General features: G+C 33.5%; 1 protein-coding gene across 1 annotated transcript; it reads left to right on the plus strand.

The window, feature by feature from the left end:
• Window positions 1-137: 137 nt before the first annotated feature.
• LOC115446018 lies at window positions 138-26,875 on the plus strand. Its single transcript, XM_030172559.2, has 10 exons — window positions 138-434; window positions 12,366-13,682; window positions 14,750-14,903; window positions 15,661-15,889; window positions 16,165-16,261; window positions 16,846-16,978; window positions 17,425-17,642; window positions 19,916-20,177; window positions 20,269-20,344; window positions 20,419-26,875. Exons 2-10 carry the CDS (start codon window positions 12,399-12,401, stop codon window positions 20,648-20,650), a joined length of 2,685 nt encoding a protein of 894 aa, XP_030028419.1. The 5' UTR covers window positions 138-434; window positions 12,366-12,398; the 3' UTR covers window positions 20,651-26,875.
• Window positions 26,876-27,192: the final 317 nt, after the last annotated feature.

Consider the following 27,192-nt stretch of genomic DNA (forward strand, 5'->3'; position numbering starts at 1 on the left):
GCGGCGGCGGCGGCGGCGCGGCTGCCAGGCATGCGAGGGCAGCCCGAGCTAGCTTGCCCGACCGCCCTTCGGTCCGGTAAATACAGCCTCCTCGCCTCTCGGGTATGGATTATTCGGTAGGAGCGGCGAGCGGAGCCAGTGCGACCCACGCGCTCGTCCCGGCCGCTCGCTCCGCGCTTATGCAGCTCGTAGCGGCTTTGTATGTACAAGCACGCGTAGCACGTCCGTAGCCGGCGCAGATCACGGGGACCCTTTCACCCGTACCTGTGATTTACCATAATATAGTTACACTATTAAAAGCATGCTATTAATAGTGCCCTCGCTGTGCTTCGATCACGAGGTTAATGCCGTATTAAAATATCATGGAAAGCACCTGTGGAACAAATAATTTACATCCAACTTTTCCTGTGATACTACAATCAATTTATACTTATGTAAGTATTGCATTGATTGATTAAATCAATAGTTTTAATTTACATATTTAGAAATACTTTAATTTATAATCGAACCATTTAAAAGTAAATCCTTCACTATTGTCTGAAAGAAAATAATAGCCGTGTTACGTATACCTGTTAATTTCTTTTATTTTCAATTACTAATTGAATTTTTTTAGTGGTATTCTAAAAAATACATGCTGAAAAAATGTTTTATTTAAGTTATTTTATATCACACATCCCTATTTGACTAGTATAATCCCGAATTCACCGAGATTTAATAACCATTTTATTCATATATTATGCATATTTAAGTACTGCATAAATGATGTGTTGCATTTTGATTGTATATATAATAACTGAACATAAAGGGAAAAATAATCTAAAGCTTATAGGTAAAGTGAGAAAAGGATTTTTTTATTTAATTTTCTATTAATAAATACTAGCTAATTTTATAGAGCGGTCTTGAATTTCTAATACATTGTACTCAATTATTATATCTTGCGATTGTATGATTGCCTAATCAGTGCCAAGTTACTTAGTAAATATTTCAGATTATTCCAGATTTCAACAACATTAAGTTATGTTATTCTTATAGAATGTAGAAATTCAATTAATTGATAACTATTGAGTACTATAAAGTAGACTAATAATATGAAGTACATTAATTTACATCTATGTTATTAGGACTATTGTTGATACCCCATTCGTAATATTATGGTTATAAGTAGTGTATTTTTTTACTCTTGATATGAAAATAAAAAAATGACATTAAAATTAGTACATACAAAGGCTATATATACTGTACAGCCATTTTTAATTAAACTATTGTGGAATTAAAACATACCGATCTACTTAATTCCTTATTCATTAAAAAGCTATTTACAAATATGTCTACTTACTATAATATCAAATCGAGTGAGATGGTCATACGGGGGAAATGGCCAATCTAAAAGAAATCACACTCAACTTACTATTGTATTATAAGTTCACTACGTGTAGTGTGTAAAAAAAACATTTTGTTCCAACTCACGCTCAAAGGAAACGAAAAGTAAAGACCTATCTACATCCATAGAGAGCTTAAAGTTTTTATGACCTTTGCGTTAAATAGTTTGGCGATAAGACATAACAAATATAAGTGTGTTTTTTTGTGTTATATGAACTATTTATGATAATAAGACGCCTGGGTTGTTTATACTTTTACAAATAATATATGAAATTCTACCCCGGAATATAAAGTAAAAATGTATTTTTTTTTTTATAAAAATCGGCCTTATCACTAAATTTCGTAATTAAAACTAAATTATTGGGTCCACAGTAGTGATTTTTTTAATCAAATAAGAGAAATAGTTAGACTCGGTATTTCGTAAATTAAGATATTTCTAAATTCATGAAATATTAATTCTAACTGTCATATTCATTAGAAAAATCAACTATTTTTCTTATTTGAGAAAAAAAACACGACTATAGATCAAATAGTTTAACTTTAATTAAGATATTTGCTGGTAAAGTCGACTTTCATAAAAAAAATTACACAAATCTAAATAAATTTTAATCTATGCAATTTCGCGCAACATACATAGGGGTTAAATCGATCTACATTGAGATCCTCTATAGCACTGCTTCAGTTGGACACGCTGTCATTTTACACTCTGTATATGGATATTCAACGAAATGCCGATACGAAATGTATGAGAAACAAAGCCATTACTTATTATGAAAATTGAAAACATAGTTGCAGGTTTTATTTCGAGTAATAATATTTTAAATTACGCTATTGAAAACGCAATTTATTTCCGTGGTATACATAATACATAAGCGCAATATTACAGTATATTTGAAGCAGTATCTTAAATTAAATCGAAAATTATGTTCAATCTAAAGATAAATAAATGCATTCTTAAGATAAATTGCTGAGAATACGAGTAGGGTTCACTATCAGTTGTAAGAATGCGCGGACACTATTTACATTAAATATTTATAACCAAAATGTTTTCTTTTTAATAACTCTTGGGGTCACAAGAGTTTGAAATATAATCTTTTATAAATAATTAATTATTTAAATAAGGATTAGCTATAACTAAACATTTAGTAGTTACCGTATAATGAACATAACTTTTTTTCTTACGTGCTGGCGTTGCCCGAATTAGCGCGTAGGTCTAAACACTGGTTATACAAAATTGCACTCAACCATACTCCGTTGCTAATTCTTTCACCCGGAATTTGCTCGGAGCCAAAACTCATTCACCAAGCGCAATATAACTAGAATAAGCAGTACTATAAAATGAACCGCAAGCAACCTAGCCATTTGCTCAAGGGTGAACGAATACCTTCCTAGTTTCTCTTAAATAAACTATTTTTATAGCAGCAGGTAAGAAAACGAGCAGTAAGATATCTGATAATAAGTAACTAACCACATTCATCTATGAACATTGTCACAGGACTGATTTATGACGAAAGTAATTGAGATTGGAAAGTTGTAAATTTTTGGTCCACCGGCAATTTTACTGACCTTACCAAACCCAAACAAACCTGCCACTTCACGCCGGTTTTCTATAAGCCAGCGATACCACCTGGCCGAATCAGCCTATTCATCCTTTAGACAAAACTGTCTGCAACCTGGCTCACCACTCACTAAAATAAAACTCTCGTGGACTCAGTACGACTTCACGTAAAACGTTAAAAACCTGATTTTCATCATTCAAATTGCGGCCTCATGAATACTTTATTTAAAGTGCGTGTTATTCGCGTGAAACGAGCTCATATACAGATATCGAAACAGTAATTTATATGAGCCATTATTGACGATCATTAATGCGCCGCTGTTAATGAACAAGAATAATCCTCTCCAAATGAGAGTACGCTTTGTCCGACATATCTGTCAGGTATTCTGAAAAGCTCGTACATTTATAGGCATGGACGGAAGCACTAATTATCCACAAACTCGTGTACCTACTACTAATAACGTAGTTGACGTATATATATGGTATTGTTTCATAGTATTTTAAACGATTATAATTCGTATGCATTACCATTTCATATAACTGAGTGAAATTAAATTAAGAATCAGAAACAATTCGTATTAGTTGTTTTTATGTATATAGGTACTTTTTATAGCATCTAATGGCAATGTTAAATGTAAAAAAGGTTATTCGGCTTCATCTTAATTTTAGGTTGTAAAATGTTATATGCGTTGGAGTAAATTAAAATTTTTCTCTTACAGAATTGTTATTTTCACGTCGTTCAGGCACTAATTTTGTTAGGTCTTACATCGCGTATGTTTTATGTGACAATTGAACAGATAAAATTTGCTAAAAACCATGTTGGTTTCAATAGAGATAAGTACGAAATACCTATATTACTTCCTTAAGTGATCATTAAAATGGCTCTCTCCTACCTCGTAATAATAATATTATAGGCATGTACCTATAGAGGTACGTAAGTACAAAGTCTTCAGTCCGTGGCGAATCATAAATCTTTTCGTAGTTTAGGCAACCATTTTCTTTGTTTGCCGCAAGGTTTATGAATAGCCCCAATATGCTGATTAAATGCGCATGAATTTATGTTCTCATTTACATAACTGCACAAAAAGACTGGAAAATTTTGGCTAAATGAGAGCTATTCGTTGCACTTAAGAGATAGTTACAAAATAATTACGCACTAAAATATTACGTAGAGCTATTTAAAGTACTACCTATAAGCATTGAATAAACACAGATAAGTAAGTTAACTTAATTGATATTGCGGATTATTGAATGACTTGATTATTGAATTTGGATTTTGGACAAATACCAAATAAACAACACCAAATAAATATAAACAAATTGTTGATTTCAAAACCGCCGCACAACAGTTTCGTCGACACCATCTCGCAAATCGATTGCAATCTTCTATTGCTTTTTTCGAAATTTTACCATTATCCTATTTATTAATGTAATCATATATAGAATATAATGTCGTAGCACTTATAACTAATTTACATCATCCATCACCACCACCATCCATACCATATTTTTCATCATTTTTACCAGCCGATTTTGCCAAGGTTTTGAAATCACACTAACATGCGGTTTAGTCACTAGTGGAATAGTATTTTTTTCAAAGGGTATAATATATTAGTCGAGAGTTAGAGAAGAAAAAGTATTATTCACTACTAACATAATACGAATTAAGATATATTATAAAAATGCGTACCTACTTATAGTCCAACTATGAAAACTACATCAAAGGTCATCAAAGAATAATATGTCACTACGAGTATGTCTACCGGCAACTCTATATGGATTTTATATCAATAATTTTTCATATATAAAAGACAGTCTATTAACACGCGTAATTAACAATAAAGATTTTAAATCATCTCTATTGCGACCTTTGCATACACCACGCATATAGTGTTAAAAAAAATAACTGTCTTTTGTGTTCGTACTGGTTTAAATAAGCTATTTCCTTTACACAATGTAGTGAAATAACGGAACACTTTTTTCATTTGTTAGAGTATGGCATATTTATACTTTTTCAATATCATTTTGTAGTATCAACCGGATTTATAACTCGAAATATCTTATAATATCCGTAAAGTAAGTATGAATTTGATGTTAGGTAACTTCAAAACATACCGTAAATAAAATTTTAGGGAATGCATCTACATTATAGTGAAGTGGTAGCGAATAGAATTTCAAATTCCAAAACATACATTTTATAGATATTTTAATAACAAGCAGTACATGTAGCAAAACAAATTATCTAGGCTTTCAAATAGTTTACACCAGAATTTCATAATCGCAAGTCATTAGAGTAATGATTAAGCTAATTTACCGCCTGTACACAAAGTTAAACAATTACATACTTTATGATGCTATAATTCTGCCAAGAGAAATATTTGTGCGGTCATGAAAGTTATTTCAGGACAATATCACAAGCAAAATTTCATCGCAAATTTGAACTTTAAGCTTCCATAACCTTGGCGTTACGGAAATTTAGAGTAAAAACAATATATAACTATATAAAAAGATATACAATTTACATTAAAATCAATTTGATGTAGCTATAAATTATAAAATTAGCTCGATACATCACCATTTCAGTCGGGAATCGTCCACTGCTGGACATGGGCCTCCCCCATTGAGCGCCATAGGGACCGGTTCTGGGCCGCCCTCATTCATCGAACTCCGGCGACCCTCGCCAGGTCGTCGGTCCATTTCGTGAGGGGCCAGCCTACACTGCATCTCCCTTTTGTAAGCTCGATACTAAACAATATAACTCATTATAAGAAATTATTATACAAATTGCGCGCGTCGGGAGAAAACTGATCTGGCTGCTTGCGATACTTCTCAGCCAACAGATGATAATTTTAACACTACATAGGGCCCTCAATAAAAACATAATTGTTTCCAGAGAAATCCTGAAACTGAATGCTGTATGTTTATAGAGAGCTGTAGTCGTATCTGCATATGATCAATAATGCTTTGGCAAATTTTGTCCGCTGTCATACAATATCACTGAGTTCATCCCGGCCACAAAAATATAAAGGCCGATGCAGCACAGGCATAACTTGCGTGACGCAGCCGCGTAACAAATGCGATTACGCTAGATTGACGTGAACACTACACGTATTCTATGTGTTCTATGTACTGAAATATTATATATAGGTATATATATGCTTCGAAATCCTAAATTTCATTCTAGCTTAAGATACTACACTACATGTATTACTTGAAGATACAGATAAACTATTACAACTTTTAACTTTTAGATTATTGTGAGATAATACATAGCAGACTATGGACTTCTCTGTGGCACCCCTCTGTTCTTGTACCTTTGTAATTTGTATTTACGCGGCCAGGGTCGCCTGACCTTTCAGGTCATCACCTTTCAGGCGCTGTTAGTTTAAAATACATAGAATGTTGTGTTATGATACGTGCAAACCTGCAAACCAAACAAGGTAAACCTTTATTAGAACATTATTTACGTATCATGTAGTGGAGTTGGAAAGTTAAGTTTCTATTTATATAAATGGTCATATTGGCCTCATTGATGTGCGTGAGTCGTAGACTGACTACTTAACGGTGCCTTTCGTCTCATTATTCCACCTTAAATTATACTGTTTCAATGCAGGATTAACTTACCTAAAATATCGATTGGACGTCGGTATTTATATCACATACGGTATTATTAATCCCAAACAATACTTAGAGCATATATAATAACTACTTTGCCCATTGGCTATATTTTAAACAACATGCAGATGGAGCAAAATCTACGTTATTTCGGATGCTCTACAATAATAACTATATAGTAGCGTCATCTTGTGTTAAATGGAAGTACTTATGAGCAGAGATGCCATCATCGAGAAACATATATACTATTTAGAGCGTGTTCCTGAGCTTAGTGGGCACCTGTAAATTAATCACTTCAATATTTTTATAATGCACGGCATATTTGGATTACTGCACACTATTTGGCACACACACGCACACACTGTTTTAGTCGGACACGAGGACTCATGTCTGTATCGCTATATATTCGTAAAGAGAGAACCATGCAATGCGATGAGATCAGGAGTAGGTAAACTAGACAATACAATTCAAAAATATCATAATGTGAATTGTAAACTGCAGTGAATATGCACTTGTTAGAACTGTTACTTGATAATTCTGAAAGGTTTCGCTATTAGGGCGGTAATACGATCAATTTATAAAATAATATAATCGTCGAAAATCAAATATATTTTTCCTACAACATTATAAGTACCTAGAACCCTTTATAAACCACTACTATAGTATGATAAAATACAAAAAATCAGTCTCTACAGCTGTTTATATCCACCCGGATAGCGGCCACCGTACACAGAGTGCATACCCTACCATAAAGGCCTACGTAAGTGTATCTGCGTGCCCGGATCAGCCTGTGTATATCCGGTATCGAACGTCTCGGCATAATTGTGTCACCTGTCACGGCATAACCATCTCACGTCATCGATTTTTAGCTTTAAAAGACTCAACAATTCAAAACTATTATCTGCGTAAGAATAGACTTTATTCAATATTTCGGCATTTATTACTCTCTACATACAAACTTTATAAATATTATTTATCAGTCGCAAACACGCTAAAAACATACTTCACGATTTCTGTATAGAACTTTTTAAAATTTATTTATTATATATTATTCATACTGCGTCAAATACCAGCAGACTTTATTACCTCGCTCAATAAATAAACCATTGTCATATAGGTAAAAATGACAAATTATATTCGGCGTAAGTAGTTTGCGATGATATAATAATATTATTCTTCGGAGAAGCCCCCTTTTCTAGGTTATGATTTATTATTAAGTATATATATTCATTTTAAAAATATTTTAGGATTGTAATAATAAGAGCTTTTTTAGATAGGGCAGCCGACGTGCCAGGGAAAACACTTCATACTGCTTTAAGTCAATTCCCTATTGAATTCAATACAGATAATTTTCTATATTAAGTATATTATTAAATTATAATCAACTTCTACCAATCAATTGGCTGTAAAAAATTATGCAATCAACAATATTTCTCTTTGTTAACAATCCACGGTTCCTTCACTTCCTGAGCCATACACGGCCGCATTGGTAAAAGCTTTATGTTATTCCCTCGCTCAATGCCCGTGATCGATCGCGGTGACTAAAAACGCCAATATCTTCAATCTGCCAATATAAATGCATCTATAGCCCACATAATTAACATGTACCTATAGCCCTATGTATATTATATTATGTATGCATAACATGAATAGATAGGTCTATAATATCAGGGATATACCTAATATTTAGTTTTGCATATTGAGCGTGTAAGTAAATGTTATAAAGTATAATTACAATTTGCCATCGATATATACTTATGTGCTATCTACCAATTAGCAGACAGTATAGAAAAAATATTTGCCTTCGTTGTGAAAAGCCTACCTTATAATTTACGGCTACCTAAGTAGCCGTAAATTATAAGACATAATGCTGCTTTTTTTTACGGCTCCACGCGCGTTAAAGACTTTTCCTGAAATCAAATTTAAAGAATAGCTAGAAAAAGTCAAATATTTTCTCAATATTTTTTAATTGGTTTAAACTTTATTACAATAATATAAGTATCTATAGGGATAGAAATAATGCTAGAGATATTGACTCTAGCAGTCTACCTTCGGTCAATGTAGACATGAGACAATGTGGATAAAATTTTAAATATTTTTATGTATTCTGTGCGAATATGAAAAACATTTTATAAGAGAAGAGCTACGCCAAGTTATCTAAAGCCCCAACAAAATTCGTTTAGAATTCAGCTATTTAGTCGGAGCAAACACAAAAAACCAATGATGTGTAAACAACCATATAAATATAGAAAAGACTGCTAATTGGAAATACCTAAGTTTCTAATAAATCAATCAATGAATTTTTGTTATGTGCAGAAGATAACTAAAGTGAATACATAGACAAATAACTTTACTATTATTGATTTTATATATGATAGTATAAGATAAAATACTAAGTAAAACGTTTACGCTATCTTCAATTCCTATTGAAACATATAATATTATATATTTGCCACTCTCCATTATTTTTTCTGGATGAGTGAGCATTTTTCTCGACCTGTTACAAATGACCGCTTATGTCCTAAGAAATCTTTGCCGCATTTCTCGTCCTGTTGATATTTCTATTATTCTGTTAATGGAACGATGTACAAGATACATCCAAACAATGTAAGTCTATCTAAAAGACAGTAATAACACGTGTGCTAAAACTTGTTATCTGTGTATTGTAGGTAGTTCATTACTAATTAAAGACATTTATTTCCTTTTTGCATTAATTTTGCGTAATATTATAAATACCTAAAAATGGTAAAAACTCACCAAATATAACAATAGTATTAGTTATCATCAAGAAATATATTAAAATATATTTCATAATAATCAGATAGATCAAATAGAATATCAGAAAATATTCTCCAAAAATACTTACAAATATTTGTGCAACAATATCTGTCTTCTGCGACAATCCCTCACGGTTTACGGCCTGCTCACCATCCGCCACGCTACTAAAGACTGTCAATCTTCCGAGATACCAGCTGACGGCAACTAACAAAAGCTTATGAATAAGAGTGATCTGACGTAATCCTAAAAGTCTCACCTATCTTAACAGATGTAAGATTCTATATCTAGTAAAGCGTGTTATATAAACTTACAATTTATATAACACGCTTTACTACTTACTTTATAAATAAATCAGATTATAGTATGTACTTTATTTATTCTGTATTTTAAATGAAGAACCATTGTAATATTAATACTTCTTATATGACATGACCTATTGCTTCCTCATAAATTAAAATCACTTTTTATATGATTGAATTATCGTATTTGCAGGATTTCATCTTATTATCCTATCCTACGTAATTTCTAGTATTTATTAACCTTATATCTGCTATAAAACATATTATTTATGATCTTATAATACGATTTCCAATAGAGATAAGCCACACAAACTGACTTTTGAATAAAATGTAAGACGATTCTCGGCGCGCCGCGCTTTAATTTTATTCCTCAGTACGTCCCCATAATTTCACTGAAAACGACGCCTTGGGACACCTGGCGAGATATAGCGGAACTTTTATAATTCCGTCTATAACGACGTAATTATTTGACGTCGACGTTGAAGTATGCAAATTAAACTAATAGGTGTATAGAGAAAAACTATTATTCGTCTTCTTTACTTACCACTTCATAGGTAAATCACACATATAACAAAAATGACTGTTTATCTGATCTCGTCACATGATGCGAATTAGAATGTGGTGATTATACAATAGGAGTCAAAATTCAAATTGTATTTGTCACGGTGAAATTTGGTGGAGGATCTAAATAAAACAATGTAAGTTATGACACGACGCTATTAAAAAAATCACTACCCGCACCTGTACCAATTTACAAACCTTCATAAAAACCATTTTATAAATTTCCTTTAATTATAATAAGTTGAATTTATGTTAAAGTTAAGTATGTTTACGCTTTTTCTTGAAAAGTAACAGTGACGTTTACTGCACCTTTTCCTGAATTATTCCGGTTGTGGCATCTTATATGGTTTTTACTTTAACGACGTTTGGTGAGCGGCAATTCTTATGGCTTTTACTTTAATTGTTACTTTTGCTGCTCATGGAAAAACCGACTTTATATCACCTATTTATATTATATTACCGGTCCTGCCACAACGAACTTATTAAACTCGGTTGAGCACCTCCGTGTTATCCGTCCAACTTCTCGATCTATCAATAGTTATTGAAAGCCGAACACTGAAATACGATACTGATCTTTTGTTCAAGATATAAACTTCGTGATGCTTTCCGATTGTTATCTATGAAAATTTTACAATAATTCATTATTTATTTTTATTCTTGATAGCTATACAAACTATTATTTTCGAATAAAGTAATATTTATGTTGTAGATTCTACTTTTTTATTTATAAATAAATCAGATTATAGTATGGACTACGGAACATGTGCCAATACCCATGAGTCAATATTCCATTATCAAATTGAATAAACGCACGTATGCTGCCGATGTCTACAGATGTCTTGTGAACAACTAAATAATAAATAAAATATTTGAGTGATCTCACTGCCTCACGGAATAAAAGAAAAGATTACTCTAGTTAGGTTCATTTCTGAATAACATTCTCTGTGTACGGATAAACGAGATTTATAAAAGTGCCGGATGTATGCGGTTATTTATGTTGGTACGTTTATGGTAATCCGTTTTTAGTACAATTGTTATTTTTACAAAATACCTGAAGTATAAACTATACATGTGTACATGTTTAAACATATCTATGCAAATTTTTGCATTATAACACGCTTATTAGGATGTGTTTAAAAAAATAAAATGACCGGACCAACATAACATATGTTTATAATTTATTACAGTTTATTTTATTACCTTATTAATTTTTTGCTAATTTCTAGAAAAAACAATAAATAGGTACTTACTTTATAAAATACTTAGCATATTGAGACCATTGAGACGTAATATACTAGCTATATTCTACATAGACGTGATATTCTTCAAACTAAAAATAACCTCGTACCATTATAATGTAACAAGCATACAAGATACCCAGTACCTCTATTATATATTTATAAAATGTTTCTATTTGGTAAATTAAAATTATTTTTATACATTTTTCAATAACACAAAACCTTGAAACTCTGTGAGTCTCAGGGAATGTCTACGTTGTATTAACCCGCAAAGAAATTAATCAAATAGTGAAAATAAATACTTAAGAGAAGTTGGGAATAAATTATTGTTCACTTCTCCCTTTAGCAAAGAGAAAGATAAAAATGTGCTAAAAAGGTAATTAAGCTGTTATAGGGACATTTACAAATTACTACTGGCGAGGCCAGATATAAAGAACTACGTATAAAATTATACGAAACTATTAGCAACACGAAAGAAAAAATTGCTAAGTGAGGTAATTAACCTCGGTTGTAACTGTAAGAACATAGTACAACTGGAGAGGCCGGATATTCTTAAATCTATGCTGCCGTTGATAATATATAGTGAAACTATTGAGCAAAATATGACACTCAATTTCAAAAATGAGTGGGCATCATACCTTCTTGACACGGTCCAGCCACACTGTACTTAACGAAGGCGCGGATTTTGCGTCCGACCGATACGACACGCTTGCACTACTCATAAGTTCGATTATTGTACTTCAGGGTTTGCAAATCCGGTTGGATGTGTACTGTCATTGTAGTCCCTGGATGTAGCACTTTTTCCATCCTATAGGCACTGTAAGTTACTATTTAAGCTAACCAATAATGTAACATCTAACTTAGCCAAACTAAAATAAAAATTAAGTACACAACAAAATCGTAATAATTAAGTTTAATATGTTTATTTTTTTACAGTTGTTTTGTTAGTCGTCAACTGAAAAGAGAGACATGATCCAAGTTGACAGTTTTAAGCGGCCATCACCATCACCATCTCGAAGTTCCATTAGAAGCGATAGCCGGGTGTTTAGACAGCCGCGTGTCATCCAAGTGAACCGCGATGCTGCTACTATGGTGGATGGCGAAGCCAGCAGCCCAGCTGACACCAGCGCCGGACCACAAACATCTGAATTTGATTCACGTTTCGGACAACATACAGCACATTTTCGTTCGCGCACATTCAGCGATGGCTTCATAAAAAACACTAGTCTCGAACTCTTGCTTGGCGTTGATTGTGAAGCCTGTCTAGCACTTGCCGCGCAGCGCCAGTGTTTAAACGAACAGATATCGAAACATGATTTTGATTTGGTTTGTAATTGTAATGTTCAACAAAATAATTATGTGAATTGCCACCGAGATACTTCTGATCAGCGACATACGCTCAATATTTACGATTTAGAAAGGATTAAACGCGACACTGGTCGGAGCCTGCTTAATGTTGGCTCGCATCGTAGTCTTGATAGGAAGTATAATAAAAACAAAACAGTCGGGATGTCAAACTACATTTCAAAACAATTGATTTCGTATGATCCAAGAAATACTCTTGTGAAAAAAATAAAAAGGAAGTTATCAAATTTAAAAAAGATAGGCGGAGACGCGATATCGAAAAAACATCAGAATGCAGTACAACTAACCGATATAGCATCAGGTTCTTCGAACTCTCTCAAGAAAGTGTCAATGTTGTCGCTGGCAGATAAGCCGCAAAGGAGAGTTAATAGTCAAAATAATGTTTTCGTAGCTTCAGGTTTTCAAACAAAAGATGACAACATGAAACATAAAGTTTCAACGTATGCTAACTTTTCTGGTAACGTCGATCAGTGTTTTGATCGACTTCGGGATTGCAACGCAGATATAAATAGAAGGGCCAACCAAAGAATGGTAAAAATGAGAAGTTTTGATAATAACGATGAATTAATAAATAGAAATTCTCCAGTTTTAGAAACCACAAAGTTTTCTACTTTAGATAATAAGAGTCGTTGTAGAACTATAAGAAGACAGATGTCATATAATGATTTTCCAATTAGTGAAAGGCTAAGAGACAGATTAGCGGAGGATTGGACACGAGAAGAGAACACAATAGAGCCGAGGAGCACTCGGAGTGATTTAGTTAATAATGACGTGCAAACATTTATAGACGCGGACGTGTTGATGTTAAACGGCCCAAGGAGTGCAAACGCTCATTGCACATGTGATCCTAACCAGACCAGAGTGCCACCATTGTTCTATGACTCACAAGTAAGTCTCTATATAAATGCTATTTATATTCATTTATACTAAGTAATAAAAATATTCTACTAAAGGCTGAATAGATACAATTATAGAATGGATTGATTGTTAAATAGTAAATTTAAAAATATATAATATACATTTACTTAGAAACAAAGAAAATCTTTAATAAATATAAATAATAAGATCATGCAGAAACCCAAATCAATTTAATAACATTGGAATTGTTAAATTTGAGGAAACTGAACAAGTTATTGTTCACTTTGCGAAAAATTTACCGGATACAAATTTAATCAGGGCTTGGAGAGTTTGTTGGTCCTCCATCTTGTGCGAACTACTGAAACCAATTCAATACGTGCCAACGCCACACCGGCCGTTTATAAATGAAGTTAATGTTTAAAATATTACTTTAAATCTCTAAACTGGTCTTAAGTAATAAATGACAATAAATAATATTATGTTTGTCTAAAATTGCATTATTTTGCCTCAAAATATCGCAAATGACTTAATTAAAAAATATTTTTGGTGTTAGCAATTGTTTATAATTACGATTTTATTCTTATATTTGTTTACCCCACCTTAAGTACTAGAAATATTACTGATATTGATATCCGCATCCGCCCGCATGGGCCTTTCGCATTAATTTTGTTGTAAATTTTCCGCATCCGCATTAATCAAAGGAATTATTTTATGGATGGGATTGTCGTTTTTTTTCCAGTTTATGTAATATCGGTTGAAAAACTTGCTTCGATCAGCCAATAATATGCACAAAGATGTGAAGTCACTTTAGTGTTTCATTTGTGTACTATGTCTGTGTAGATTAGGAAATTTGTACCGGACACCGATAATTTAAATTTTTCACGTAAAAATTAAAAATCTCTTACAAAATCGTAACATCCGCATCCACTGATGTGAACCCATCAAAATCCACAGATGTCTCATATTCTGCGTTCGCAACATCCCTGGTAAGCACTATCGTGATAGAAGTTTAATAGTGAGCTAATATTTTTTATATTTCGACAAAATTTTACTTTGATCTAACTTTTATCATATTATGTACCTTTAATTTTTTTAAGAGCAAGAAACTCGCGGCTCCAGCTCCGGACGTTACTGAGCGTACGCAAGGAACTCAACCAATCGCTTGCAGTGCTTGCAAGTCACCACAATGGCTATCAGCTGGAACGACATCTACCACCAGCCACAGTTCCACTACCACCGGAAATTCCTCTCGTTAGTAACAATATGATTACAGTTTAGTACTAGCTTCTGTCCGCGGCTTTGTCCGTGTCAAGATCCCGCTTTGCATTTTCTGCGATAGCTAAGCCTAATCTAGCCTATAAGTACCAACCACATTTTATTACCAAACCGGGTATAGTAACATTGTTATGGACAAAAAACATATTATATGGAATGAAACAGTGATTGATATCTTTCTTCACTGTTTTTTCTGTTTCAATTCTAGTCGATTGTTTATTAATAATTTTAAAATAGATAAAGTTTTTCGTTTTATTCACAAAAACCTTTAAAATCACAAAATAATTGTTTGGACACTCTTTTCCATCTCGTTTATAACAGTTTTTAGTTTACAAAGTTGTAAGCACGGCTGCATCCATGGTGATCGAATGAGCTTGCGTTTGACAGGGAGATTATCGGAAGCTTCGTAACGAGTGATTGCTGTGACCTAAATCGTTTTTTTTACTTTTTATATGTTGGCAAAAACTTTGATTGTAACTATAACGGAATAAGCGAAGACCGATCATATCTGTGGAGTCACATTTTCTTTTAAAATATTCCATTTACTTTCGTATCGTATGTTTCGTTGATGCTAACTAGACGAAGAAGGCTGAGATCTTTTTTGCGTCTAATTTTCATATGTATCAGTATCATGCACCTATAGTTTTATCTTAGTACACTTATTATGATTACATGTTTTCATAGGAAACTCTCTGTAGGTTTCAATTCAATAATAACGATTATAATTAATTAGGCTTATCAGTATGGCATCGCCGTTGGTGCTGTGTGGCGATCCTGGTGCTGGTGGCGGGCACGGCCTGCGTCGCCGGGCCGTTGGCGCTGCGCGCGCCGCCCGGGGCTCCCCTGCACGAACGACTGCGGCTCGCTGAGAGATTATTACATGACACGCCTTTAGTAGACGGCCACAATGACTTACCTTGGAATATAAGAAAATTTTTACACAACAAGATAAAAGATTTCAGGTGAGTTATGCCCTATAGGTGTACTGCGGATCGCCTGGTTAATTAGCGACATATTATAACTTCCTTTTGTAAGTTTTCTGCAATACACAAATTTATATTATTTCCCTCTTTTAGATTAATGTTGACGGACAGTTTGGCGGAGCGCCAAGTCGTTTACCACGCCGCGCCTGCGGTTCGAGATTCGATTCGGTTATGAATGCTTGCCGCGTTTTATTTTTCTTACGTACCTACGTGTTTTAATATCTGATTCTCTTTATTTTTATGCAACCATATAGTTTCGACGAGGACTTGAGAACGATATCTCCATGGGCTACGAGCTCATGGAGTCACACCGATTTGCCAAGACTAAAGCAAGGAAGAATTGCGGCTCAGGTATATCCATTTAATAACTTGTGTTATCGTTGTAAATATTTTATCATAAGTTATTACATACTTACTGCTAAGTAAAATTAAATGAGAAATATTGTACATATAATAAAATATCACTTGACTGATTTATATCAATAAAAAAAAAGTTACATGTTCGATGCAGATATTCTTGGGCTTCGAGTCGCCCTTGCAAAGTGTGGAAAATAAACAAGGTTTTCCGTCGAATAGGAACTTATATTTTTAATAGAGTTAACACGTTAGACAACCGTATTAGACTAGCACACATTGCTTAGTAACAGTAAATTGTTATGTTATTCCAAATACACCAATTCAAAAAGATACATACTATTACGCGGCCAGTTTATATTACATTATAAAAAAGGCTTTGTATTTGTCTATGCAAACCTCAACAGATATCACCAGTAAAAAAAACAAAACCCCTGCATTGGTAGCTATATAACGAGTAGAAATAGGGAAATTATAATATTGAACTGTATCCCTATACGTGAACGGATATGTATAGTCGTTCGTGCATGATTTTTAATCAACAATATGTCAAGTACATAACTTCATGCATTTTCCGTCAGTTCTGGGCGGCGTACGTGCCGTGTGACGCCCAGCATCGGGACGCCGTGCAACTGACGTTCGAGCAAATTGACCTCATACAAAGACTCACTGACAAGTATCACCCACAGTTAACGTTTTGTACCTCTGCTGATGGTAAACAAGCTTTTACAATTATACCCCTAACCGATTAATTTAGAGTATATAACCCGGAGGCTAATCCAATACTACTTTTAAAATTAAATAATAATATACTTGCTTATTTTTCTGTCTGCGTATACAATAAAAATCTACGTGCCAGCAAAATGATTCAAACTTTGATACAGTCTTGCATAATTTAAGAAAAAATATATATAAAGTTTAATTTTAATTTAAATAAGAACATACTTTTTCTCTTTCTAAAATTATGCACATAAGTTCTGTTTCTGTCTATGCATAACCCTGGGTATTTTGATAGAGCATATTTACCGCCTAAAGTTAAAAATTTTCATAAAGCTACATAAAAATTTGATACGTAGATACTTATATGTTGATGATGTTCAAAATTATCTTCTATAATCCGATGATTATATTATTTTTAATTACAAAATCATTTTCAACAGACATTATATCGGCGCACGCTAACCATCGGTTATGTTCGCTAATCGGTGTCGAAGGCGGCCATGCTATCGGAGGTTCGCTCGGTGTGCTGAGGACCCTGTTTCAAGTGGGCGTCCGATACATGACACTCACGTCTACATGCGACACACCTTGGGCCGAATGCGCTACCACAGACCGAACGGATACGTCTTCACGCGGAGGATTAACTCCTTTTGGAAAGGTGATATTCCTATTATAGTGTAATGTTCCCTGTGATGTAACGGAAATAGGATTCACATATACGTCTAGCAATTCCAACGAACATGCACAAATTCAATAATAGGAAATCGCATCTGACTCACGACTGACAATGATAAAATAATAGATACAGCAGAAATGTCTGAATAAAATAAAAAAATATTAAATAAATTATCACTTACGAACTTATAACACACGCTTGCAAGTTCTACGAGTTATTTTAATACCATATAATCTTCATATTTGTTTGATAAACAGAGGTATTGAATAAGACACATTATATTTGTGTGGTTTCGAACGTTAAATATTCTACAAGTACAAATATCCTAGCCGCACGGCGCATTGCAATATTTTGCTTTGTATGAACTCCAGCTGCTTGTGCGGTAGGGTTTCTTTGTTTACCTGCATACTTTTCAAAATACTTTCCTTTGTTAAAACTACTCACTGCGTGTAACGCAAGCACATGTTAGCATCACTCAGCTTCTACACGGAAAATGTTCTACTTGATGTCGGTGTACAATAAGTAGGGAGCAATTTGAATCCGTGACTTCGTGTTTCGAACAAAAGCACTCTACATTTACGGAATTGAAATCCCTCACCGATTATGTAATTTACTTATTCATGTACTATTTTAAACAATACTCATAGAACTTTGGCAGCAATAAGACACGAATAACTCTTCTACCACGTTTGTTTAGCGGGTGAACAGTAGTTAGCATTATGTAAATAATTACTACAATCTGTGGCCATTGAAGTCGTTTGGCCTCTCTCGAGAGGGTGATGGCAGTATATCTCTGTAAGAGTTCCATAAATTGACAATTAACTTACGCATCGTAAAATAATACTTCTTGCCTATTGTATGGCAGTCCACAAATAAACTAATTAAAACGTTTAATTCATTCGTTCCTCATTTAAAACGATACTCCACCTACAATTCAATAATTCATCTTAATCAAAAACAAACGTTTTAAAACATAGATATGAGGCCTATTAGGATGTTAGTGAGGTCCAGTAGTGGACTGCAACGGGCTGATGATGATGATGATGAAATAAATAGGTACACTCGACCATAATAATTTCTTAGGTTACGCGAATGTTAAACATGTATGTAAAACTAGTTCTCTGATTTTATGGCGGTTTGAATGTATTTTAATAATCTCCCGACGCGGTTTCGAAGATTTTGCAGTCTTCGTGGTCACGAGGCGGACTAACTGTAAAATCGTCACCGGCATTTTTTTCTTTATATTATCTACTAGCTATTGCCCGCGGCTCAAAAAGAACGCGCTAATCTCAGGAACTACCGGTCGAAACCGAAAAATTATTTTTGCGTTGGATAGCCCTTTGTTCGTGGAGTGCTATAGGCTATATATCATCACGCTATACCCTATAGGAGCGGAGCAGTAATGGCTAATCTCAGGAACTATCGGTTCCAACTGAAAAAATATTTTTGTGTTGGATAGCCCTTTGTTTCCGAAGTGCTATAGGCTACATATCATCACACTATGACTAATAGGAGCGGAGCAGTAATGGCTAATCTCAGGAAATAACGGTTCCAACTGAAAAAATCTTTTTGTGTTGGATAGCCCTTTGTTCTTGGAGTGCTATAAGCTATATATCATCACGCTATGACCAATAGGAGCGGAGCAGTAACGAAACATGTTGCAAAAATTATTAGTTAAAACGCGGAAAAAATATTAGTTTTGAGAGCTTCCGTTGCGTGGCCTGCGTAAACGGTTAAAGTTATGCAACAATGAAGTATGACGGGATTGTTCCTCTTAAAAAGTTCTACAAAAATATATTATAAAATAAAGTCCCCAGCTGCATCTTCTGCCTGAACGTGCTAAACTCAAAAACTACCCTACGTATTAAAATGAAATTTGGCATGGAGACAGTTTGAGACCCTGGGAAGAACATAGGCTCCCGGGAAGATATATAGCGTGACTTTGAACTTGAACGGAAAACTTTAGCCATAAAAACTTTATAACGCGAGCGGAGCCGCGGGCAAAAGCTAGTTGTAAAATATAAGTAGATATTGTAACTTTAGCTTTTTAGACGACCTTCACCTAAGTCCACCCCTTGACCATGAAGGCACCACCCTTGACCACGTCTTCGAACGTGGGGTAAAATGAAAATACAATAAACCGCAATAAATTTCGGGAATAAATATATTCCATGCACATGACTATTTTAACATCTTGAATTACATAAAAAAAAAGCTTTTTTGGATGAACTGTGTCGTTTATTTTCATTCCTCAGGTCGTAGTAAAAGAAATGAATCGGCTGGGTATGTTAGTGGATTTGTCACATGTATCTGAGCGAACGATGCGGGATGCATTAGCTGCGTCCCGTGCACCTGTTCTGTTCTCTCATTCCTCCGCGCGTGCCCTCTGCAATGTGACTCGTAATGTGCCCGATACTGTGCTGCGATTACTCGCTGCCAACAAAGGACTCATTATGGTAAATTTTTACTCAACATTCCTCACTTGCAAGGAAACTGCAACGGTCCAAGACGCCATAGGTGTGTACCTTTTGTTCAATATAGATATTTTAAGTACGTTGGTATTTTAATGAAACAGAATTTTTAAAACTTTTTCTTTATTATATTGCAGCGCATATCAATCATATCCGAGATGTGGCGGGAGTGGACAGTGTAGGATTGGGGGCTGGTTATGACGGAATAAATTAGTGAGTATACCTAATTAGAGAAATAAGGGTAAGGTGAAGCGAATACAGATTAATAACGAGCATTATTATTCCAGTACCCCCCAAGGATTAGAAGATGTATCATCATATCCTTTGCTATTTGCCGAGTTGATGGAAGAAGGTTGGAGCATAGAGGATCTGCGCAAACTAGCTGGTCTAAACTTGCTACGAGTGATGGGCGCAGCGGAGCGCGTGGCTCGAGAACTGGCTTCTGCGCAAGTGACGCCATACGAAGAAGTTCCACCTAGAGTGTTTGATGCGCACAATTGTTCTAGTCAAGACGTATAAACCTCTTTTTTGCAATTCCAATACGTATATTGTACAGGTATATTATAGCAGCAGTTGTCAAAATACTCTCCAGTAAGATAAAGCTATTAGAGTATAAACCATCGAAAATTTTAGGGATGAAGGTAGGTTGCAATGCAGTTAAAAGGTTCATTAATTGAACCGGCGCGGTGGTATAGTATATTATGTACCTATTTTATACCTACCTGGTGAAATAATTATTCCCGCGTTAAATTCGTCTTTGCGACCTACATTGGACGTTTAAAACTGTGATAACGTCATTTAAATTGATTACATAGGTAAGCTACAAAACGGGAATATTATCACGAAATTGCGTTAATATTTTTTGCGATAAATCCATGTTGCGATAAATCGATGTTTGTCTAGTTTAAGTAATTGAATAGGTAAGTAGTATACAAATATAACATTACATAAAAGACTGCTAAATCGTATCGTATTTTGATTTTGGCATTGTTAGGTGAATATAATCCAGACACAAATGTTTTATTATAACACTGATCATAGGGATTCGGCACGTTTATTATCATCCGACTAGTTTGTGGTCACCGTTTGTAACCATGGCGAAAACCCATTTATTGTGACTCAAATTCGTGAACCGCTTTTCGGGACCAGTTCTTACACAAAAGTTATCCAGACATGTTTTTATAAATTTAATATAATAAAATAGCTTTTATATGAGACATGGTGGAAAACTATATTTAACAGATGGAAAACAGCTGCAAAGGTTCGTAATTGTATGGTAATTTAGTAGTGTCCTATTTGTTAACTCATTTTCCATATAAAATCATATGGAAACACAACACCCTAATCATTAGAACCACGATTAGACCAATCGTAAGAAATGTAGGTTTTAATTAGGTAATCAAAGTTGGTCATTTTATCGTTTTCAGTTTCTTTGAGATGTTTTAATTATTGTGAATTGTAAAAGTCAACGGGTTAAACGATTCCCATAGTAAATTATAGCATAATCAGTGTAATAATTTACTTTTGCCTCCTATTTGATTCTATGAAAAGTTAACGTAAAACATCTATATCTTAACCCATTCGATCTTAAATTAATTTATCGGACACAGCTTTTCCATACATTTCAAGAAAATTTATTTATCGGTTTACTTCCATTCCTTACTGCAATTTCTTGGAAATTAATAATATAAATTCATGACCGTTCTTGTCCATTAACGTCTATAATTTCGCATCTCTCCAGGGCCCTACTTTTATTTCATACATCAGCCTCTCAAGAAAACATAAATATATTATACCTACATTCAAAATCCACCACTAAAATCATTTGACTTAAATTTATTAACATCCCTTACTTAGGTTTAAACTATCTCTGTAACATGTCATCTTAATCTGTTCAGGGGTTTGTAATTTCCCGTATACTTACCTAAACTTTTACGCCATTTGTTGTCGCCATAGGGTGATAAAAAAAGCCATGTCTGTATACAAAGATCTAATAATCCTAGTACCAAACACTATCCAAATGGTATATGTTACATATAACATCGTAAAACATAATTCTAAATAAATGTGTCATTGGTAGTATGGAATTTAACCTAGCGAAGGCAAAAATGACATAAGACCTATTTTTAAACAATCACTGTAGATCCAAATGTGCCATGACTCTCTCAATCCCTTTTCCGGTAAAGACAAGTTACTAACAATTCCCCTGGACTGTGCATGATCCTCACTCATGTCATGGGTACTCTCACATGGGATTCTGCTTTACATCAAAACTGCTGCCATTTTAGTTATATATGTAACTACGCAGATCTATACTGATTGCGACGACAAACATTAAAAAAAAAATCAAGCCGTCACAGCACAAGACCGCGGCTAAACTTACTTCGATTCAAACCTCTCGATTATAATATAATAATACCATAATAATCAAATATTATATAATGTAATTGTAATAATTGAACTTCGTACTCTTATCGTATACTTATTATGAGTGCACAAAATTCTTTAATGAAAATGCAATCTCATGAGTGCCTAAGTGTTGACAACTGTTTTTATAATTACTTATTTCCAAGCTTTAATTAATATATGACATGTTAGTAAGTGTAAATGTTTACTTAGATCCCGGTCACATCATGCATCATATTAATCACACTATTAGAGTAGAATCAAAATCGTTGTAGAATTTGCTAAAGTATTAAAATAGAAATACTTAGTTTAAAAACATTAATTAATATACAATATACAAACCTAGGTACTAAGTGATTTAAAATATGAACATGCTTTAAAACCCTTATCGTAATTATGTAAATGTTTTTTAAACCTAAACATTGTTATCTGATATTTTCGATTTTGCTTTATAACTGTTACTAAAGTATGTCAATTCAATCTTTTCCAAAATTAATAATATTACATTAATCAATTTACTTAAAGTGCTGGCTTTACTCATCGATATTGATATATCTACAGATACCTATGTTTATAATTTGTATCTATTATGACCAAATCAGTCGGTTTTAAATCATATATAGGTTAATTTATTTATAGAAATAGATATCCCACTACTGAGATAAAGTTTTCTCAACTTATCATATGATGTACTTAGGTATAATTTTTCTAGGAAAATAAAAAACCCCGCCATATTGTGGTAAACAACGGAATAATTTCTTGTGAGTACTGAAAACGTTAACCTTAAAAAGAAAAATGGTTTCTCCTAAGCAGGTTTTTGATTTTCCTGGTCAGGCTATATTTAGACTATAAGTTAAACACTTTAGTTCTGTACCTATAAGTTTGGTGGGCCATAGCCTCGCCTGTTAGCTAGTAGGGTACACCACGTACATGTGGAGTTAGCTTGGGTCCCGAATATGTAATTGGGTTCCCGTACACCCCATATCTGATTTAGCAATAAAATGTTTATAAATTTATCAAAGGTTTATGAGTCTACTTTCCAAAAAGTCCCTATGTAATATCTATAATTAAGTACTTTATACCGATAGTACATAAATCAACTACTGTAGAGAATAATAAATAATTAATAGAAAAATTTGCATGTTTATGTGTACGTTTCACTATTAAAATATACTTACTAGCTTTACCTTTTTGACGACCAATAACAGTAGCATATAGAAAAGAAATAAAATATAAGTCCTTAGTTGTTATTTAGTTATAAATGTTATAGTAACCCGGATCGGCGCCATTTAAATTGTTATTTTAAAAATAAGGTATCGGTAAACCGGGTCACATAGAACTCTATGGGTGTAAAAAAATATTTGAAATTGGAATTTTATCATAAATAACGGACTGAATTCTAGGTACTAAACGACAAACATTTTAAGATTTTTATTTGACGTTATAGAAACATTACTCTGGGCCCTTATTGTGTATGATAGTGTAAACGCGTAACGCGGCCGTGTCATGTTATCTTCGAGAAATGTGCGTGGAATGGTATTCTGTAAGCCAAATTTCTATAGTCCTAAACATGATGCGTTGTGTTACGTGCTTGTTACGCACTGTCAAAATAATGTGCGGGTTAGAGAATAAGGCCCCTGTTTACGATATTACCTACTGCGTTCATATCTCAATCTTTGTTTTCCTCTCATCCCCTGAGTTCTATTCACCCTGTTTAACGTTAATGTAGTCTTAAAATACATTGGTTTTTATATTGATACGTTATATTTATTGTAAAAAAATAAAATGACAGATTTTCCTAAGCTATCGTTTTCACATATAAGATGTTTTTTTTTTATAATTTGTTCGCAATTAACATTATATTGACCAGCCATAATTAACCGCAATAAATCCAACTACTGCAAACAATATTAGTAGGTACCTAAGTAATAAAAGTGAATGTTCTGTTATTAGAAGAAATCTATTAAAATAATACTAACTAAACATTTTGCATTTTTTCAGAGGCTAGGTAATGAGTAGATTCTTAGCATATTTTATTCTGACGCATAATTACATTTATTGTGATTCGATAAGTAAATATTAAAAACTATACTTATTTTTTGCGAGAAGCATTGAAAGATGTTTTAATCCTAGTATAGAAGAAGAAAGAGGTCCCAAATTCATCCGTCGGTGCCCACCGTTCTGACAGGTTCACGGAAGTTACTAAGGGACTACTTGACTGGAATCAAGCTAGAAGCAAACATACTATCGAATTTGATATTTAAATGCAAAGCGTACTCTTGACGTCCTAAAAACAAAACACGCTGGATTAAGTACCAGTAGAAACCACTAGCAAGATGACGTTGTACGCTCCATCTCGAAGACGCTTTTGCTGAAATTTTAGAACTCACTTTCCGTTGAATGTGTAAAATGTTCATCGATCTTTGTGTACGAAATACAAGGATACTTTTGTAATAAAAACATCATTACCCATTGAATATTTATGCCAATGTCTGTCTTGGAAATCAAAAAACATGATTTCGTAGTATGTACACACTATCCTACTCGGCATCAACAGAGACACATAGGTACGCATTTCTGATACAAGTAACTGATTCGAATTGCTGCTGACAAAGCAAAATTTTCGTCAACACTATCACTATTAAAATCACTATTGATTTTTGATTGGTGCTAGAGCCTGCCACTTATCCAAAAGAACTAAAAACAAAAAAAATGAAAGCAGTGATTGGCCATCTGATATTGGTAAAAATATGAGGTGTAGACATTCGCTCATAATATTTATTCTGTATTTATCGTTTTTATAAAATATTATTTCTGTTTCTTATATAGGTGTCCAGCAAACATATCGCTCTTTAATCTTTACATAATTAGTTATATTAACAAGGTTAAAGCAAAAATGTTCTTAGAAATGTCTTAAATATTACGTTTATAAAAGTGTTGTACTTATTTAATTAGCAAAAAGTAAATAAATTTAAGAACTGCTTTTAGAATGATATTTACATGATATATTACATTAAGGAACGATAAAGAATTGTAAAACAAGAAAATTTTGATTATTAACCAATTTTAAAACATAAATATAATAACTTCAATAAAATATACCAATTAATGTTTAAAGGCAAGTTGTATCTATTAACATAGTGAATACATTTTTTTAAATACCTACAAGTTCTAGTACACAGCAACAAATTGTAAGTATTACGGAATAGAAATATTAACTGACATTTAGCTAAAATATTTGAGCACGCAGTAGGATTGTTTATTTTGATTATTGATTTGACATTTGATTTGGTAAAGTACTCAAAAATCACTTGTCCCACAAAATTCATAGTCTGATCTCAAGCATCTCCCAATGCCTTAGCTGAACCAGTACCTATCGAGTTCTTGTATACCTCAGGGTAATAATAAAACTATTACCTAATACACTATTTTTGATTGTTGTCTAATAAATTCTTATATAACTGAATGGTCATATTGCCTTACAAATAAAAAATACGTTTTCCCAATCAGGTAGATAGAGCAAGGCGGGACCAAAACTACTGAATAAATATATCTATACCCCCACGACACGCACCGCGCCATGACCGTTTGAATAAGTACCTACCTACCTTCTTATAGAGTTATTTAACGAACGTACGAGATCTAAGTACTTAATAAATGTAATTTTTTCGCGTCCCTAAATAGTTTATTTAAGGTAAGTATTAGTATTTATAAAAAATAATGTTGCGTTCAAACACAACCTTATTTTTTTAAAGGGAGTCAATGGAAGTTAAAGGGAAGAGATCACTCAACGAGGAAGAGATCTGGTTTTTAATCCATCGGTGCAACGACGTGTATGTCGTACACATACTTCCGGAATTCAAAAATTCCGCGGTTTTTAGGGTTTTATTTATCAGTAGGTATGGGGAAAAGGGGAAAAATAGAGAATCACACTGTTGGCCGGCTTCTGTCTGACTGTTTTTTTTTGTCAATAGACCTACATCATCATACAGAATAAAAACTCAGGTACCTATGCTTTGAAGGCATAATTACTAAAATAACTGGCTTATAAATAAAAACTTACGCATAGGGTAGGCTAGGTACTTTTCAATTCTACACTCCGAGTAAGGTTATAATATTATGTAGCAAGGAACTTAGTACACCTATCTATCTTACCTACCTATCTATACAATGTATAAACCATGAGTGCTCATGATTCCAAAAAGATTTTAATTTATACAAATACTTACATTTCTGCTGTAAAGAATAAAAATTGATACAACTTGTTCTATAGCAACATTGTACTTACCGTTTTAATACAATTACTTTATTGATAAGTGCCGTAGAATTTTGTAAAGATTCCCTGAATAAAAAAAATCAAAATAAATAATTTCGTTTCTTTTTTTATCCTTTCTAAATAAAATACCTATTTACATATATTAAAATATTCTTCTTACTTAGTAGTTAGGTAAGTATATAAGGATATGGACGTATGAGAAAAATAATAACATTACTACCAAAACAACAACTCGTTACAAAAAAAAGTTATTAGATATATGCCGTTCTTTTAAAATTTATGAGAAAATATCATGATAATGGATTTGACTGAATTACGAAAACATGTAGTACCTGCAGAACAGGAAAGTGGGCTGGTTATCAAGAGCCTCTACCGGACC

This window comes from Manduca sexta, chromosome 23, assembly GCF_014839805.1.
Source record: "Manduca sexta isolate Smith_Timp_Sample1 chromosome 23, JHU_Msex_v1.0, whole genome shotgun sequence".
NCBI lineage: Eukaryota > Metazoa > Arthropoda > Insecta > Lepidoptera > Sphingidae > Manduca > Manduca sexta.